This window comes from Lissotriton vulgaris, chromosome 10 (genome assembly GCF_964263255.1).
Source record: "Lissotriton vulgaris chromosome 10, aLisVul1.2, whole genome shotgun sequence".
Classification (NCBI taxonomy): Eukaryota; Metazoa; Chordata; class Amphibia; order Caudata; family Salamandridae; genus Lissotriton; species Lissotriton vulgaris.
The window spans coordinates 703,689,146-703,706,199 of record NC_141698.1 but is presented as its reverse complement, the minus strand read 5'-3'; the positions used below and the strand labels follow the sequence as shown (position 1 = coordinate 703,706,199).

Genomic DNA, 17,054 nt, shown 5'->3' with positions numbered 1-17,054 from the left:
CGGGTTGTTCACCGGGTATGCCAAGTGCATGCCCGGTGTGCTACTACACCTGCAACTGCAGTGGAGCTGGTTACTAGAATAAAAGCAGTGCAAAAAGTGATAGTGAATTTAAAGTGTCAAAATAAAAAAGTGCGCGTTCCAACCTATGCTTAAATTTAATAAAGGTTGAAGCATGCACGATGTTAAAAAGGTTTGGCGGACAGGCTTGACAATAAATTTGAGTCAAACAGTCCTGATTTTTGGTTCATATGGTCGACATGTTTCTGCTCGTGGCGGCCTCTTTAGCCGAGCTTTCTTCAGGACCAAACTGCGACACTGGGCGGTATACACACGCTAAGGCGTACCCTGACCTCAGTGTACTAGAAAAAGAAAGGACTCACGGTTATTTACCGGATTACCCTGGTATTTCCAGGATGTTGTCATGTGAAAGCACAATTGTCTTCACTTCATAGGTCGGTGGGGCGGGTTTTCTTCACACCGGAAAAATCTGCATTCCGGAGACTCCCCGTATTTCCACCTTCGTAAGGCACTGCCACCGCCTGAATAATAGTAGATCTGCCATGGTGTTTTGTACTCCTGGGACGTGTTGGGCTAATAGGAAGATCTTCAGTGGTATAGCCCATCTCCATATCTGCTGTGCTAACAGAGCTGCAGAGTGTGTGTCCCTCCCTGTTTGTTTATGTAGTACATAGCTGTCATATTGTCTGTGCGGACTAGGACAGCTTTGCCTGACACTTCAGTTGGAAAAGCTTTTAGGGCTAGAAACACAGCTAGTAACTCTAGGTGGTTGATGTGGAGTAGCTTTTGTTGCGGTGTCCACCTGCCTTGCGTGGTGTGATGCAGGAGGGGAGCTCCCCAGCCGGAGAACGATGAGTCTGCTGTTAAGGCTACTTGAGGAATTGGCTCTAGAAACGGTCGCCCTTTGGAAAGATTTTTGGTGTTCCACCATTGCAGATAACGAGGAGTCTGACCGTCCACCAACACTAGGTCTGTTAGTTGACCTTGAGCCTGGTTCCATTGGCGTGCTAGGCACTCTTTAAGTGGACGCATTTGCAATCTTCCGTGAGGAACTATGAATATGCAAGATGCCATCATTCTTATGAGCTGCATGAACACTCGAGCTGGTAGTGAGTGTTGCGGCTTGAATTTTGTTAGAAGAGTCTGTACACTTGTTATCCTTGCTGGAGAGGGATATGCTAGTGTTAACTGGGTGTTTATTGTAGCGCCGAGATACTGTTGTATATGTGAGGGTTGTAGATGCGACTTGGTGTGATTTACTGTGAATCCTAAGTCGTGAAGCAGTTGAATGCTAGCATGAGTGTGTTGAACGCACTGGCAGTACGAGTTGGCTTTTATGAGCCAGTCGTCCATATATGGGAAGACATGAATGTGTTGTCTTCTTAAGTGTGCCGCTACCACTGCTAGGCATTTGGTAAACACCCTTGGCGCTGTTGTGACTCCGAATGGGAGCACTTTGAACTGATAGTGCTGCCCGTCTAGCACAAACCTGAGATATTTTCTGTGCGCTGCGTGGATGGGAATATGGAAGTAGGCGTCCTTGAGATCTAGAGTGGCAAGAAGTCGTTTAGTCCCAGTAGTTGGTCAAGGACCTGTTGAAGTGTGACCATATGAAAATGGTCCGACTGAATGTAAATGTTTAGAGGTCTGAGGTCTAGGATGGGTCTTAGAGATCCGTCCTTTTTTGGTATTAGGAAATACAGTGAGTATACTCTTTTGTTTTTCTGGTGCTCTGGTACTATCTCTATTGCATGTTTCTGCAGGAGGGATATTACCTCTTGTCTGAGCAATGTTAAATGTTCCTGTGACATTGGACGCTGCCTGGGTGGTATGTTTGGGGGGGTAGATTCTAGTTCCAGACAGTAACCTGATTGAATAATTTGTAACACCCACCTGTCTGATGTGATGTTTTCCCAGGCTGGCAGGTACTGTTGGAGTCTTCCCCCGAACGGAGTGGAGTGGGGCGGGGCGGGTGAAGGGTAAGGGAGTCATTGGGCAGGGGTGGAGGCAGAGCGGGAATTGTTATTTTTACCTCTGCCCTGGTTATTGTTACCCCTGTACCCGCCCCTTTGGTAGCCCTTGCCGTAAGTGGATTGTGTGGGGGCTTCGTATGAGGCAAAGGCTGTGTCTGAGGAATAGCCTCTGGTGGCACCTCTATAGGATGAGCGAAGAAATGAACGTCTGGGAGCCTGCGACTGCAGGGCTCCCATAGATTTGGCGGTGTCTGTATCCTTTTTTCATTTTTTCTAGAGATACATCCACGTTGGGTCCAAATAGGTGTTGCTCATCGAAAGGTTGATTTAGAATGGCAATTTGTACCTCAGGTTTGAATCCTGATATATGTAGACAGGCATGTCTGCCTAGAAAGACGCTGGTGTTAACTGCTCTAGACGCAGTATCAGCTGCGTCAAGGGCACATCTAATGGAGGTATTTGCAATGTTTTTACCCTCTTGGATGAGTTCATGTGCCCTATCCCTGTTCTTATCAGGGGGGTGTCTCATTATTGACTAACTCGTCATAATGTGCTCTATCGTATCTGGCTAGCAATGCTTGTGTGTTGGCGATACGCCAGATGTTTGCTGCTTGAGATGCAGTTCTCTTCCCTGATGCATCTAATAACTTAGACTCCTTATCTGGTGGGGCAGCATCACCTGATGTTTGCGAGTTAGCGCTCTTGCGTGCGTTGGAAACTACAAGTGAGTTTAGTGGTACTGGCCCCTTAATGTATTCGGGGTCTGAAGGGGCGGCTTTATATTTCTTCTCTATACGAGGATTTAGGATTCTAGTTCTGACTGGGTCTTTAAAGACTTCAGCAGCGTGTTCAATTACTCCTTTGAGCATTGGTAAGATGGATGCTGACCTTTGTGCGTTATCAAAGGTATCCATCAGGAAGTCTTCGTCTACAGGGTCTGTATGCATGTCTACCCTGTGATATTGTGCAGCCCTGTGTATTAGTTCGTTAAACCCTATAGTGTCTTCAGGTGGAGAAAGCCGTGATGGGTATAAATCATCCTGAGGGACATTAGGGACATCTGGGGTGGTGTAATCAACCCATGGGTCAGGTGATCCTGTAGGTGTGTCTGGATCAGGCATGTTACCCCCACATATCATCAGAACTATCATCTGTATGAGAGGGTGTAGGGGAATGCTGTGGTATGGGGGAGTGTGGTGATGGCATAGGTGGAGGAGGAAGGGAAGGCGGTCTTAAAGGTGAGGTAGCCATGTCCTTCTTCTTTGCAAGCGGAGCTGGCTTGTCCAGTGGTCGCTTCTTTGAGGCCAAAATCAACTGTCCGGTTATGGGGTCCTTAGCCAGAGTCTTTTGGGCAGGGTCCGGAAAATATAAGTGCTCTGCTGGGGGGCGATCTTTTGGTGCTGTGGAAGGTTTCGGCACCGAAGCGGCTTGCTTTGGTTTTTTGACAATGTCCTTTGTCTGGGTAGCAGGAGTCTCTCGGCTCCGAATGTTTTTTCGGCTCCGAATGTTTTTTCGGGTCGGGTTCTGTTTCCGGATCCAGTTGTTTCTTTGGATCCAATGCTTTTTTCGGTTCCGGCGGTTTTTTGGAATCCGAAGCTTTGCTTGGTTCCAACCTGGGTTTCGGTGCCGAAGGAGTTGAAGGTTTGGGCGCCGATGGTTTGGGCGCCGGCGTTGCCAGTGTCTATGTCTTTGTCGGTGCCGGTAAGTTGGCGCCGGTACCATGGTGAGGCTCGAGCCCGAGTCGGCCGAAGGCTTAATTGTCTTCTTTGCCTGGCCCAAAGGTGGTGCAGTAGAAGCGGAGTGTCGGTGTGCACCCGAGCCCGAGGGCAAGGGTGTAACCTGGGCCTTCTTTGGGTGTGTCGAGGAAGGGTCGGGCCGACGGTCTTACTTACGACCCGTTGCGCTGGAGTGACGTTCTCAACATCCGAATCTTCTTCGTGTTCGGAACCGCTGTCAACGTCCTGTTGTTCAGGGACGTTGATGCCTTCCTCAAAGATGTCGTCCGGAATGGAGGATGAAGATCGAGCCATTGTTCTTCTCGCTCTTCGGTCCCGGATAGTCTTTTTGGAGCGGAAAGAGGCACAAGCTGAAAAGTCTCTTGCCTCGTGCTCCGGAGAAAGGCAGAGGTTACACACCTAGTGAAGGTCGGTGTGGGGAAACTTCGACCCACATTGAGGACACTTTTTGAATGGCATCCTTTCCATGAGCTGGAGTTGAGGCCTAGTTAGGCCCGAAGGCCGTCTATGACGACCGGAATCGAAGTATTCGACGTTGAAGAATAACGTTGAGTGGAGAAGCGTTCAAAACTTATTTTATGAAAGTCGGTGAGGATTACGCGCCGAAGGAATTCGGTTTCAAGACTGAGCGCTGGAAACACATCCGAGCCCGGTGGAGGAAAAAAACTATCTGGGGATGGAGCCGATGACCATGCGCAGTATCATCCTAAGGAGGAGTCACCTATCCCGTGACTTCCAAAGACTTTTCTACAAAACAAACTCCAAACATCCGGGCCCAACACTAGGTGGCAATCTATGCATAGTGTGCAATCTGCAGCTCATATGCCTCGAACATACACTTTACATTTTTCATGGCTTAGTAGTAGACACAGCATCATATACAGTTAGGGCGACACGTGCACCTGCGTTTACATACTATCGTCACCATCAGTCTCTGCAGTCTAATCACTTCTGTCCTTGTTAAGTTCAATAATTCTCTGCATAATTCTTTCCAACTTGCTATTTCCTCATCCAACCTTTCTTCCCTGCGGCAGGCTTTCATGTGTAGTTCCTATGCCAGGAACCACTCCCCCACGTCTCTCATCCAATTTGCAAAAGAGGGAGCCCGCTCACCCATCCAACAAATGGCAACCCTCAGTTTAGCTAATACCAGCACCAGCTGCAATAGCTTTCTGACCATTTTCCTTTTTGCGGTGTGGCACCAGCCCTAGAAGACACTGCTCAGGCTTAACCTCCAACACTATTCCCACCCTTCCACGGAGCCGTGCTACTACCCTAAGCAAATACTGATGCACTTCTGGGCATTCCCACACCAAATGCATGAACCCAGCATGGGCTCCATGGCATCTAGAACATTCATGTAAACGCGAGGCATCAATACGATGGAGCAGGAAGTTATAGTGCAGCAACTTCAACCGGGCATCGCAGGACACCTTGCGTGTTAGTGTACATACTCCGATCCACTCCCTCTCCAGAAATGGTGCCTGCAAATCTTCATTCCAAACATCCCATGCCCTAAACGCCAAATACCCGGAGTACGTCCTCTTAGCCTTATACAACAAAGCCACCAAACTATGCCCTCCTCCACACGTTAATAAAATGTTCAGTGGTCCGGGGCGTACCCGGATATGTGGGCCATGTCATCTTGGCCACTTCCATTAGACCAGCATATTGTAGATATTGCCCCTGTCCCAAACCGAACCCTTCACATGCCTGCTCAAATGTAAGGTAGGTATCATTTATATATAGATCTGCCAACACCCTGCAGCCGCCCTCGGTCCATGCCTGGAAAGACATGTTTTCCGCCATCCAGCACACAGGGGCCAACTGCCAAGCTGATAATTCCGGGTGGAAGGGAGGCCGCCCCAGTACTGGTTCCACGATTTTCTGCCAAATATAGGCAGTTTGTCTAACAATATATGGCACCTCCGCGCTCACCCCTGCACCCTCCATCAAGTGCATAGGGAGATCCTCTGACTGCACTTGCCCAGCTAACAAACACTTTTCCCAATGGCTGCCCTCATCCAACCATTGCACCGCTTACTGAAGGTGCGCCGCATAATAATAAAGATCAAATCTGGGTACTCCAAGACCACCCTCCTCATACCGTTTCTGGAGAAACTGCAGTGCAACCTTACAACGCTTCCCACCCAAAGAAGGGTCACCAGAAGCGAATTCAGTTGTCCCAACACTTTCACAGGAATCGGGCACAGTGCGTTCTGCACGCATATAGATATCTCGACAGCATCACCATCTTTGCCACGGCCATTCTTCCCATTAAGGACAGCGGCAGCGTATTCCAGAACGCTACAGAGTGCCCCGACGACTCCACCACTCTGCTCATGTTCAGCTGGAGCAGCCTAGCGTCGACATGAGCCACCAGCACCCCTAGATACCTAAAGTGATCCGTCTCCCATCTCAATCCTAGACTAGGCAGGTCCTTCGCTTCCCTATCTCGCAGTCCTGCCAGAGGGACAGTTCCTGTCTTGCCCATATTGCCATAGGCTCAATGACCAGAGCAAACAGCAGCGACAGTGGGCACCCCTTGTCACATGCCACGCCCCAAAAACACCTCAACCGATCTGGTTTGATCCATTCGCACACAAACAGCCGGGTCTGTATATAGTATTTTAACCCATTTGCGAAAGCGCAGTGCAATCCCCAACTTCGGAAAGCAGCATGTAAAATGGAGTTTGTGTGATTTCAACTCATCTGTATTTGTACACAAATCACAACAAACATCTGATATTTTACCCACGTGGCAGAAAGTTACAGTAGGTTGCTCTGTGAAACTGTCACTTCTATTCAGTGAACTCAAAAACTGAAAGAAACAAATACAAGAACCTTTTGTGACGACAAAGGGATGCCTGCTAGCAGCCCTAACTTTAAACCAGACAATTATAATAGAGATACATCTCACATTCACTCCTAGCATCTTTCTTGTTTTAAGTAATAGTCTTCTCAAGTCGTGTAGAAACTCTGTTTTACATTGCCTCAAAAATCCTTCTCCTATGTGTTTGTAGCCTTAAAAAACATAAATACTGCTTTGTACAACTTCCAGGGATTTTGCTTTTAATACGATGAAGGTAGAAAGTCTATAGAACATCTATATATTAGATTATTGTCATTTATTACACACACATTCACTTTTATCATCATGCATGCTTAATGCGGACTATACCTTGTCCAGCGCACTCATAAAGTGTTGGTCACCGTTCAAAACAGTGTTGACAAGTTGAACAAATTTACTATGCACTTCCAGAACAGACTCTACAAATAGAGTTGGCATCTGAAAAACAAAAGAGACAACGCTGATGAGTATAGGTTTATTAAGGCAACATTTTGAACAGGCTACCCAAAGTGATAGTAAGCCTACCAACTAGCCAAAACAACATTAAAGGTGCCTTAAATTGAAGACACTTAAAATTCTTAAAATGTATAGATACAGAAAATTCTGCTTTCCCAAACCGTGTAAAAACACTGATTTTGCAAACTTGTGGCTTACGGATTTCCAAGCAAAAAAAATAATTTTAGGATTCAGAAATGAAAACAGATCAGGAAACTATTGTCCCCTAGAGGTTAAGATAATGTTTCAATAAGAATCTGGTTTGCACAATAAAACAGTAATTACAGTCATGATTTTCTACCCAAGAATATCACTATCTGACAGGTTAATACTGTGAAAAGAGTCAATATCCCTTAGGGTCATGCCTGGTAGGGCACGCAATAATGGACAGATTTTTTTGCAGCTTATGCAAAGTAAACGGCTGAAAACTATTTCAAGTTTGAACAAGATAGAACATATTCAGTGAAATATCAGCAGTGCCTTCAGAAACAATACGATGTATGCTTTAAGTTTAAAAGTAACTTATATTCAAACGTTTATTCTAGGTAAGTAATACATTAAACTGAAATGTAAGGTATGACCTTAAATTAGTAGTGTACTTTTAAAACATTTATGTTACTAATGCAAGGAATAGATGTCAAGCACTGTTTTAAAAATATTAAAAGTGCTAATGCAGTCTCCGACTCATCACAAACCTCATACTACTATTAGGACCTCCAAAATAAAGCTTTCTCAACTCTTGCCCCCTCCTTGGCTCACTCTAAACCTTATTTTACTTCTATGATCTCTCAAGCAACAATTTCTAAATTCATCCCTCATGCATCCATACCTCATTTTAGTATTATGATTCCTCTAATCCCGTTCTAGAGACTCGCCCCTCCAACATCTCTACTTTTACTCACTCAATCCTAGTCTTACTATGATCTCCCAAATAACACTTTCTAGAATCTTCTTTCTTCTATCCCTCCATTATCCTACTCAATCCAACTAAAAGGCTCACATGTCCACTGCTCAAATTAACATTTCCCTACACTAACCCACCATTATTCCTTTTTGGGTTCCGGAGCAGAGTGCTACTCGCCAAAAAGCGCTTTTGACACCTCATCAGTGGTAGTAAGCGCAATATAAATACAAATACAATACAGCAAATAAAGCATAGTGGAGTACACATGTAGAAACTGATGATAAAATGTATCTAGAAGCTCAAAAAACATCAATCCTAGAAGAATCCCACATTGCGCTGATAATAAGAAAGAATTGCAAAAGTGGTGTTGGAAATAAATCATTATCCAGGGCATTAGAGGCCTGAGAAATCCATAAAGCCAAACAGCAAGAAAAGTTAGTGCAAAATCTGTTCCATTAATTGATTATCCTTATCCCCATTTTGCAAAACTTTGCTGAAGCAGCGGCTAGAACTTTCTTGATGAGCAAAATACCCCACTTTTCAGTGTGTCCAAAGTTTCAAACGGAACATTTGCCTTGTGGTTTTTTTCCTTTACCAAGCCTACCCGTTTAGTAAGGATTCACAGTAGGGCTAAATGTCCCTATCTATGCAGTGCCCTCGTTGTTCCATATAACCAAAGAGATTTTGAACAGCTCTTTGGGGAAGGTTATCAAGTGGCACACTCAGTGAACATAATGAACATATGGAAAATAGACCTAAAAATAATGATGCATAGCACAAAATTGTCAAAAAAAACCCAAAACAACAATTTCTTTAAATATATCTAAATCAAAGCTCTAGCTGTGCCACTGTTTACGATGCGGGGACAGCAATTTCCTACACCTAGTTTGGAGAAGTACATATTTTAAGTTACATTGTGCATATGCAAATTAAGGGCAATATCAAATCTCTTGAGATCTAATACACATTTACAGTAACCTTCACCAAGCGATTTTAACCAAATAGTGAACGTCTATATAAACCCAAAAAATAATTTAAATGAGGTTTATCTGCAGGTATAAAAAATCAGGGTAATAAGCAAAAGTGAAAATAGCTATCAGATTTTATGAGAACTTTGATTAAATTAAACGTAGTGTTGCAAGGATTGTCCTCAGGAACAACTATGCTTGGGACCATAGAACACTGGAAATTAGAGAGTGAGTCACCATACTACCTCAGTACCTATGAGCCAGAGTCCAACTAGCTATAGTACCTCACTTGCCCTCCTAACCTTACCAGAGAAACAAGTGAGTTGGCACCCCAGAAACAACCCTCTCGACCCTCTCAGGGATCACAGTAACAGAATACACCCTTTCGCTTTCTCACGCATACTCGTCCACAATAATATAAACAAGAGACACAAAGGAAGTTTGGAATATTAATTTAAACTATCATGCTCTAAAATGCAGTATTCGAGCCACAATTACAAAGCGAATGCACATCAAAAATTCCATTAGGATGTCTAATGAACCATATACTATAAAAAGCTCTGTCATGTTATAAGACATATTTAGCCTAAAACTCACCCACATTCTTCTTCTACTGAAGCTAAATGGTTACATATCCAAGATCTCTGGGATTAGTGTCGGACCCTGTACCTTACCATACGCAGATGGACGTTTTACACCTCAGATGACGAAGCAAACTTATATCAGCACCCTCGCTAAGTGTGTTTTCTCAAACTCTTGTGCTCAGTCATATGACAAAACGTGTGTGCACACAAACAGCTGCGTTCTTGTGTTATGTCTAGGTGCTAGTGTCTGACCAGAGAGAATAACAAGGGGCACTGTTGTTTGACCTTGCCTAGAGTTTTCAGACCAAAGCCCAGGATAAGAACAGAACGTAAAAACATATGTAGGCTCCGTATGAAAGTACAATGTGGCACATAGCAAATGTGCTTATATAGTAATGTGTGCAAAAGAACATGAGGCCTACAACGTGCACAATTACTCTATTCATAGGGAAAACTACAATGGGCCATGCAAGAAACACATGACAGTGGTGCTTTTTAGGTCTCGCCTGGCGACGCAGCGCGAAGCGCAGTCGCTAGCGAGATCTATTGTTGTCGACTTGCCTCGGAAGGGAGCCGGGACATGTGCACGCGCACAAAGGATTTCAATTGTGAATGCGTTCGTGAATGCGTACGACGGCGTTAGATCCCCGCCTCTTATCTATGTAGCAATTCCTTGTTACTTGTGTGTGTGTTTCATTTCCCTTGCTCCCCTACCCCACCCTGCACCTTCTAGCTCGCTAGAGGCATTCTGTTTAGCAGCTTGTAAAAACCCTGTCCTTATCTCACCCCCCCGCATGCTCCTGGTTGGGCCCTTACCTCAGTTGTTGCTCCGCTGGCAGCCGGCAGCTCCACAATCTCCACAGCCCACTCACAGCCGCCTCTGCCTCTCCCTTGTCTATAGTTTTTTGGCATGGTGGTGCAGCAGTCATCCCCTGCCAAGTCCAAGTATGTGGCTAGGCTTCTCAATCACGTCGCATCACCATACCCCAACGCGCCCGGACCCCAAAGGTGCACGCTCACAGCGTGTCTTCTCTGGCCATCCCAGCGCGCCCGGACAGGCAATGTGCGCGTATGGCTTGTGGCGTTTGAACACAGCGCGCGCATGGCACACGTTCACTTCCCTCCCTCGCGCACAGCAGATGGAGCAGCCCAAAGAGCAATTTCGTTTTACCTCCTTGCAGGAACAGGTTGTGACAAGCGATATCCACGCTTCTGCTTTGTAGCAAGGGATCGGTTCTTCCTGCAGGAATGCAAGCGTAACAGATAGACTTGAACTTGCGATGTTGCCTTGTGGCCAATGATGTGCTGCTTTGCCCTATGCAGGACACTAATCACCTCCACTAGCGTCCTCTGATATGCCTCAGGCACTTCTCACCAGGTGATGCAGCGCAGGACCCGTTGCTGAACTCCAGGCACCTTGCCTCTCTGAAACTATGCTCCCTTGTTAGGCAGGAGCATCGGGCGACTGCAGGCGGACAGGGCCTGCTCACTGTGTCCCGTCAGCTTGCGTCTCTGTCGGCACACTCTGATGCGGTTCACTCTTTCACCAGGGGGACCAGCCAACATCGCTTGAAGGGTTCACTTTCAAGCACCCACAGTGTTTGAGAGGTTCACTTTTGCATTGAAGCACCTCTGGACCCGGTTTATGGTCTGGGGAGGGTGGGCAACCGACCCCTGAAAGCAGCAGGCGGCGGAGGGAGTTAGGGCACATGCTATCCGTTCTCCATCTTCTGATTTTCATCTCCCCATAAGCTCCGAATCATTATTGCAGCCCAGACAGAAAGCAGGAAAAATATGAAAGAGACGCGGTTTATGAAGTGCCTGCACCCCGAAGCCATGCTTGCTTCCCGGGGAGCGGCTGCTTTCAGAAGAGGAAATGAAGCTCTAGCCTCTGTTTGCAAACACTGCAGACAGAAGTCATGCGTCGGGTCTCTGAGTTTTCTGCGCGTGTCCTTGGCTCGGCTCCCCTCAGAGCCCCTGCTCTGGCTGCCAACCTTTCCCCTCCACGTCATACACCACTCGCTGCCCGGATGCTGAAAGATTAACGTGTAAGGAAGGAATGGTCTGCACACAAAAGCTGTGCACTTCCTACAGGAGCTTAACACACACCTCTGCGGTGTCCCTGGCGTGGGACACTGGCAGCAGGCTGGAACACCACAACCGATTAAAGAACACAACAAGCATTTGCAATGCAATAGGTCTTGCATTTACGCGAGTTTGAGCAATTGGCATTGTAAACGACAATGCCTTTTATTTATGTTTTGGTTTTTAAAACATAAATAAAAGACATTGTCATTTTTACAATGCAAATATCTTAAACTAGCGTAAATGAGAGACCGATTGCATTGCAAATGCTTGTTAATTCAGCCTTAATGGTGCTGTTGCGACTTAGCCAAACACTGAGTAGGGCACCTTTCCTTGATCCCATCTGGCATAACGTAGCAGGCATCCCTCTATGCCACAACTGCCAGAGGAAGCACTGAAGGTTGAAGGCAAGCTTTCTGCCAACAAGGTACAACACTACAGACGTTGTGGCCCAAATGGAAATGATCCACAAACTGCAATAGGGAGTTGAAGGACTGTGGTTGTCATCCTGCATCTCTGGGCAGCTGAGAGCACAGACCTATTGAGGTTAAAATAAAGAGCTCCAGAACACAATGGAGGGATGGGGGAGGAGGTGGGCAAATGGAAGGGGGAGTGCGTAGGGGGGCCAGAGGGAAGGGAGTTGAGTTGAGCTGAGGAAGGAGGAGGGCCAAGGGGAAGGGGAACGAGGGGGCCTGGGGAAGGCTCAAAGCAGCACATGGAAGTGTGCTTGTAAAGATCTTACCGGGGATTGCTGCAGGAGCATCAGGAACTTCAGGAAAATGATGATTAGTCCTCAACCTTCCACTATCACCAATTACCTCTATCAAGCACTAGAGAGCAAATGGTAAATAGGGGAAAGAAGGGAAACAATACAAGGAAAAAAGGGGAGACAATTCTCTAGGAATCAGCCACCTGTCCACCAGCCGGTAGGAAAACCTTAATGCCCTGTAAAGGAAAGAACAGTGAGCAGTGTTCTGATATACAAAATATGGAGGCCTGGATATTAGCATATGAATCGGAAGTTACCTAAAGCAAACATCTGACTCTGGTCTATAGGTACAGGGCTTCACAATATAAATGCACGGACTTGGCTCTCTGGAGGAAAACACATGTACAAGTACAAGGTCAGTAAGCTCATATGCAATGTGAAAGTCGTATTCTAGAACATGAAAAGTCTCTCACCAATATGCATACAACAACATAGAGTGTCTGTAGAATGAAAGCAAATGGTTCCTCAGTTGGACGCCTTTTCCTGTGATAAACAGAAACAGTAAAACGAAGGCACCTGGGCCAAAATAATAATAGTAATGTTTTAGCAGTGCAGCGCGCTGTTACCGTAACCCCAGGGGTGGACTCCAGACGTCTGTTTTTCAACTGAGCATCCAAGGGTCGTGGTAACAAGGATCCGAAGAGAAGTGATTTCCCAAAAGAATGAGGGCAAAAACTAAGGGTAAAAACTCGAAGTGCAGCGGGACCCCAATCCAGACGCAGGCCACCTCCAACTGGAAAGGCTCGACAAGTCCCAGCCGGCCGACGGGACAAAATCCGTCCGGCGGGAGGAGCCGCGCCAAAACCAGTCCAGCAGGAGAAAATGACCTACGCTAATCGAGAATCCGGCCGCAATAAGAGCGGGGCAATAAAGGGGAAATCAACTCAGCAAGTTAGGGAATCCAGGGGCAGGAATCCGGGCCGAGGAGGAAAACAGCAGGGAGTCGAAGACTCGCAGGAGCGGACCAGACGACAAGGAATACGCGAAGGACAGGAAACAGGAAGTTCGGGATTCGAAGTACAAGGCAACACTAGAGCGCGAAGCCTCGTTTATCCAGGAAGTCAGGCTTTTCAACCTGCCTGACTTCCTTGCACATACGCAGTGGGGAACCGCCCTCTTGCGGCTGGTATCGACAAATCGTGAGGAATATGCTACTTACCAGTATGCATCTGTTCTTGGCATGTAGGGCTGCTGACATTCATATCTGTGCATAGATCGCCGCCTAGTGTTGGGTTCGGATGATTGCACATTGTTGTCCTGGAAGAGTCTACGAAGTATCACAAGATAGGTGGCTCCTCCCCTGGACTACAGTGCGCATGGGCATCCTCTCCATCCTCAGATTGTTTTTCGCCATTGTGGCAGAGATGGAGTATGATATAGTAAGTGATGTCCATGCTTGAGATTAATTCTGAGTGCTACAGCTGCGACAGGCACCGGGGAGGAGGGCGGGCGATATGAATGTCAGCAGCCCTACATGCCAAGAACAGATGCATACTGGTAAGTAGCCTATTCCGTTCGAGGCATGTGGGCTGCTGAATTCATATCTGTGCATAGAATAAATAGCAGTCTCCCCCTTAGCGGTGGTTGCCCGTGCCAGCTGCAGCAGTCTGAAAAAGAGTCCTGAGAACAGTCTGTCCTACAGCAGCTTGCTGTTTGGAGTGTACATCCACGCAGTAGTGTTTGGTAAATGTATGTATGGTGGACCATGTGGCTGTTCTACATATATCTTCGAGAGGAATGTTACCTAGGAAAGCCATGGATGCCCCTAACTTGCGTGTTGAATGCGCTTTTGGGGGAACTGTTAATGTGCGTTTAGCTTTTTGATAACAAATCTGTATGCACTTAACAATCCATCTGGCTATACCCGATTTGGAAATGGGGTTGCCTTTGTGCTGTGGTGAAAAGGCAACAAACAGTTGCTTAGTCTTTCTGAAATCCTTTGTCCTGTCTATGTAATACAGGAGGGCTCCTTTAACATCTAGTGTGTGCAGAGCTCTGTCTGCCACTGAATCTGGATTTGGGAAGAATACTGGCAGTTCTATCGTCTGGTTAATGTGGAACTGTGATACCACCGTAGGCATAAATTTTGGGTTGGTACGTAGCACTACCCTATTAGCATGAATCTGTATGAAAGGATCTTGAATAGTTAGGGCTTGAAGCTCACTAACTCTCCTTAGCGATGTGATCGCTACTAGAAAAGTCACTTTCCATGTCAGAAATTGTATCTCACAAGAGTGTAGAGGTTCAAAAGGTGGTCCCATCAGTCTGGTCAGAACTACGTTCAGATTCCAGACAGGTGAAGGCGGGTGTCTAGGAGGAATCACTCGTTTGAGTCCCTCCATAAAAGCTTTAATGGCTGGCACTCTGAAAAGGGAGAGGTGCTGCCTGTTCTGAAGATAAGCTGCTATTGCAGCTAAATGCATCCGTATGGAACTATATGCCAGATTGCATCTGTGTAGATGTAACAAATAACATAATATTTTGAGTTGATGCATACAGCGGATTTATGTCATTATTGTTACAATAAATGGCAAATCGCTTCCACTCCGCCGCATAGCATGCCCTGGTTGTAGGTCTTCTTGCCCCCTTGATAATATTCATACAGTCAGGGGGCAGGTTCAGGTAGCCAAACTCTATGACCTCAGGAGCCATATTGCAAGGCTCAATTGTTGCGGATCTGGGTGCTGAAGTTTTCCATGGCTCTGAGTGAGGAGCTTGGGTGTGAGTCGCAGTCGCTGATGAGGCACCACGGAAAGTTCTAGGAACGTGTTGTACCATGCCTGCCTTGCCCATGTTGGAGCAACTAGGATGAGCGTCATTGAGTGCTGTCGCAGTTTGCGTGCCATTAGCAGTATGAGTGGTGTCGGGGGAAAAGCGTACGCAAATCTGCCTGACCAGTTCATCCATATCGCATTACCCTGAGACTGCGGGTGTGGGTACCTGGCGGCAAAGGATTGGCATTTTGCGTTTTCCTTTGTGGCGAACAGGTCTATCTCCGGATGACCCCACTGCTGGAAATACGGTTGTAGCACTGAGGGATGTATCTCCCACTCGTGCATCTGGTGGCTGTGCCTGCTGGGCAGTTCCGCCATCTGGTTGTCCATGCCTGGGAGGTGTTCTGCCATGAGGAACATGTTTCTTTGAATGGTCCACTTCCACATGCTTTGAGCCAGGTGTGACAATTGTGGAGAGTGTGTCCCTCCCTGCTTCTGGATGTAGTACATGGCAGTCATGTTGTCCGTCCGGACCAGCACGACTTTGTTGCACAAAAGCACTTTGAACGCCTTCATTGCCAGGAAGATTGCCATCAGTTCCAGCAGGTTGATGTGAATCTTCTTTTGCTGCGTCGTCCATAGTCCCTGCACTGTGTAATGGAGGACATGCGCTCCCCAGCCCTGGAGAGATGCGTCCGTTGTCAGCCCTATTTGTGGTACTGGCTCCTGGAACGGTCGTCCCCTGCAAAGGTTTTGTGGGTTCCACCAATGCAGAGAGTTGTATGCACGACCGGTCACCAACACTAGGTCTTTCAACTGCCCTTGAGCCTGGTTCCACTGCCGTGCTAAGCACTGCTGAAGCGGACGCATGTGTAGTCTCGCGTGAGGGACTGTGAAGATGCAGGAGGCCATCATGCCTATCAACTGCATAAACACCCGTGCTGGGAGCGAGTGTTGAGGTCTGAATTTCCAAATCAGTAATTTAATACGGTTGATCCTTGCCGAGTTTGGATGCGCCTTTGCTGCCAGAGTGTCTATTGTCGCTCCCAGGTACTGTTGTACGTGGGCGGGTTGAAGATGAGACTTTGGGTAGTTTAATGAGAATCCGAGGCTGTGTAGGAGGTGAATAGTGCGGGACATGTGGCTGGCACATTGCTGGGCTGACTTTGCTTGGATAAGCCAGTCGTCCAGATATGGGTAGACGTGAATATGCGGTCTCCGTAGGTGCACAGCTACTGTCGCTAGGCACTTGGTAAACACCCTGGGGGCTGTTGTCACCCTGAAAGGCAGGACCTTGAACTGGTAGTGCTGATTCTGTATGGTAAACCGGAGATACTTCCTGTGTGCTGGATGTATCGGTATTTGGAAATATGCATCTTTTAGGTCTAGTGTTGCAAGGAAATCTCCCTGACTGAGCAATGGTAGAACCTGTTGTAAAGTGAGCATGTGAAAATGTTCTGACAAGATGTATTGGTTTAGGGGCCTGAGGTCCAGTATTGGTCTGAGAGACCCGTCCTTTTTGGGGATCAAGAAGTACATTGAGTATACCCCTGTAGCTGTATAGGGACGAGTTCTATGGTCCCTTTTTGCAGCATGCTGATGACTTCTTGCTGCAATAAGTGTATGTGCTCTGCGGACATAGGACGGTGACTTGGGGGTATGTTGGGTGGAGTGGAGGTTAGTTCTAGACAATAGCCGTATTGGATAAGTTGTCTTACCCACCTGTCTCTGGTAATGCCTTCCCAGACTGGCAGGAACTGCTGAAGTCTTCCCCCCCGACCGGTGTTATATGGTCTGGCGGCAGTGACAAGACGTCACTGTTTAGTATTGGCAGAGGATCTGGCATTATTATTTCTACGTCCTCTGCCTTTGGTGCTGTTGCCACGGTATCCACCCCTATTGTTCTTGTTATAGGTGGTCTGTGTGCCTCCTTTGCTGTATTGGGCTTGCTGGGATG

The 17,054-nt window shown here is 46.9% G+C and overlaps 1 protein-coding gene across 1 annotated transcript in view; it reads right to left on the bottom strand.

The window, feature by feature from the left end:
* Positions 1 to 17,054, bottom strand: part of CUL2 (cullin 2) — a 570,015-nt gene that overhangs the window by 299,171 nt on the left and 253,790 nt on the right. The window contains exon 11 of the mRNA XM_086941531.1: positions 6,909 to 7,016. Coding sequence (XP_086797657.1) covers positions 6,909 to 7,016 — 108 coding nt within the window. The remainder of the gene's footprint in view (positions 1 to 6,908; positions 7,017 to 17,054) is intronic.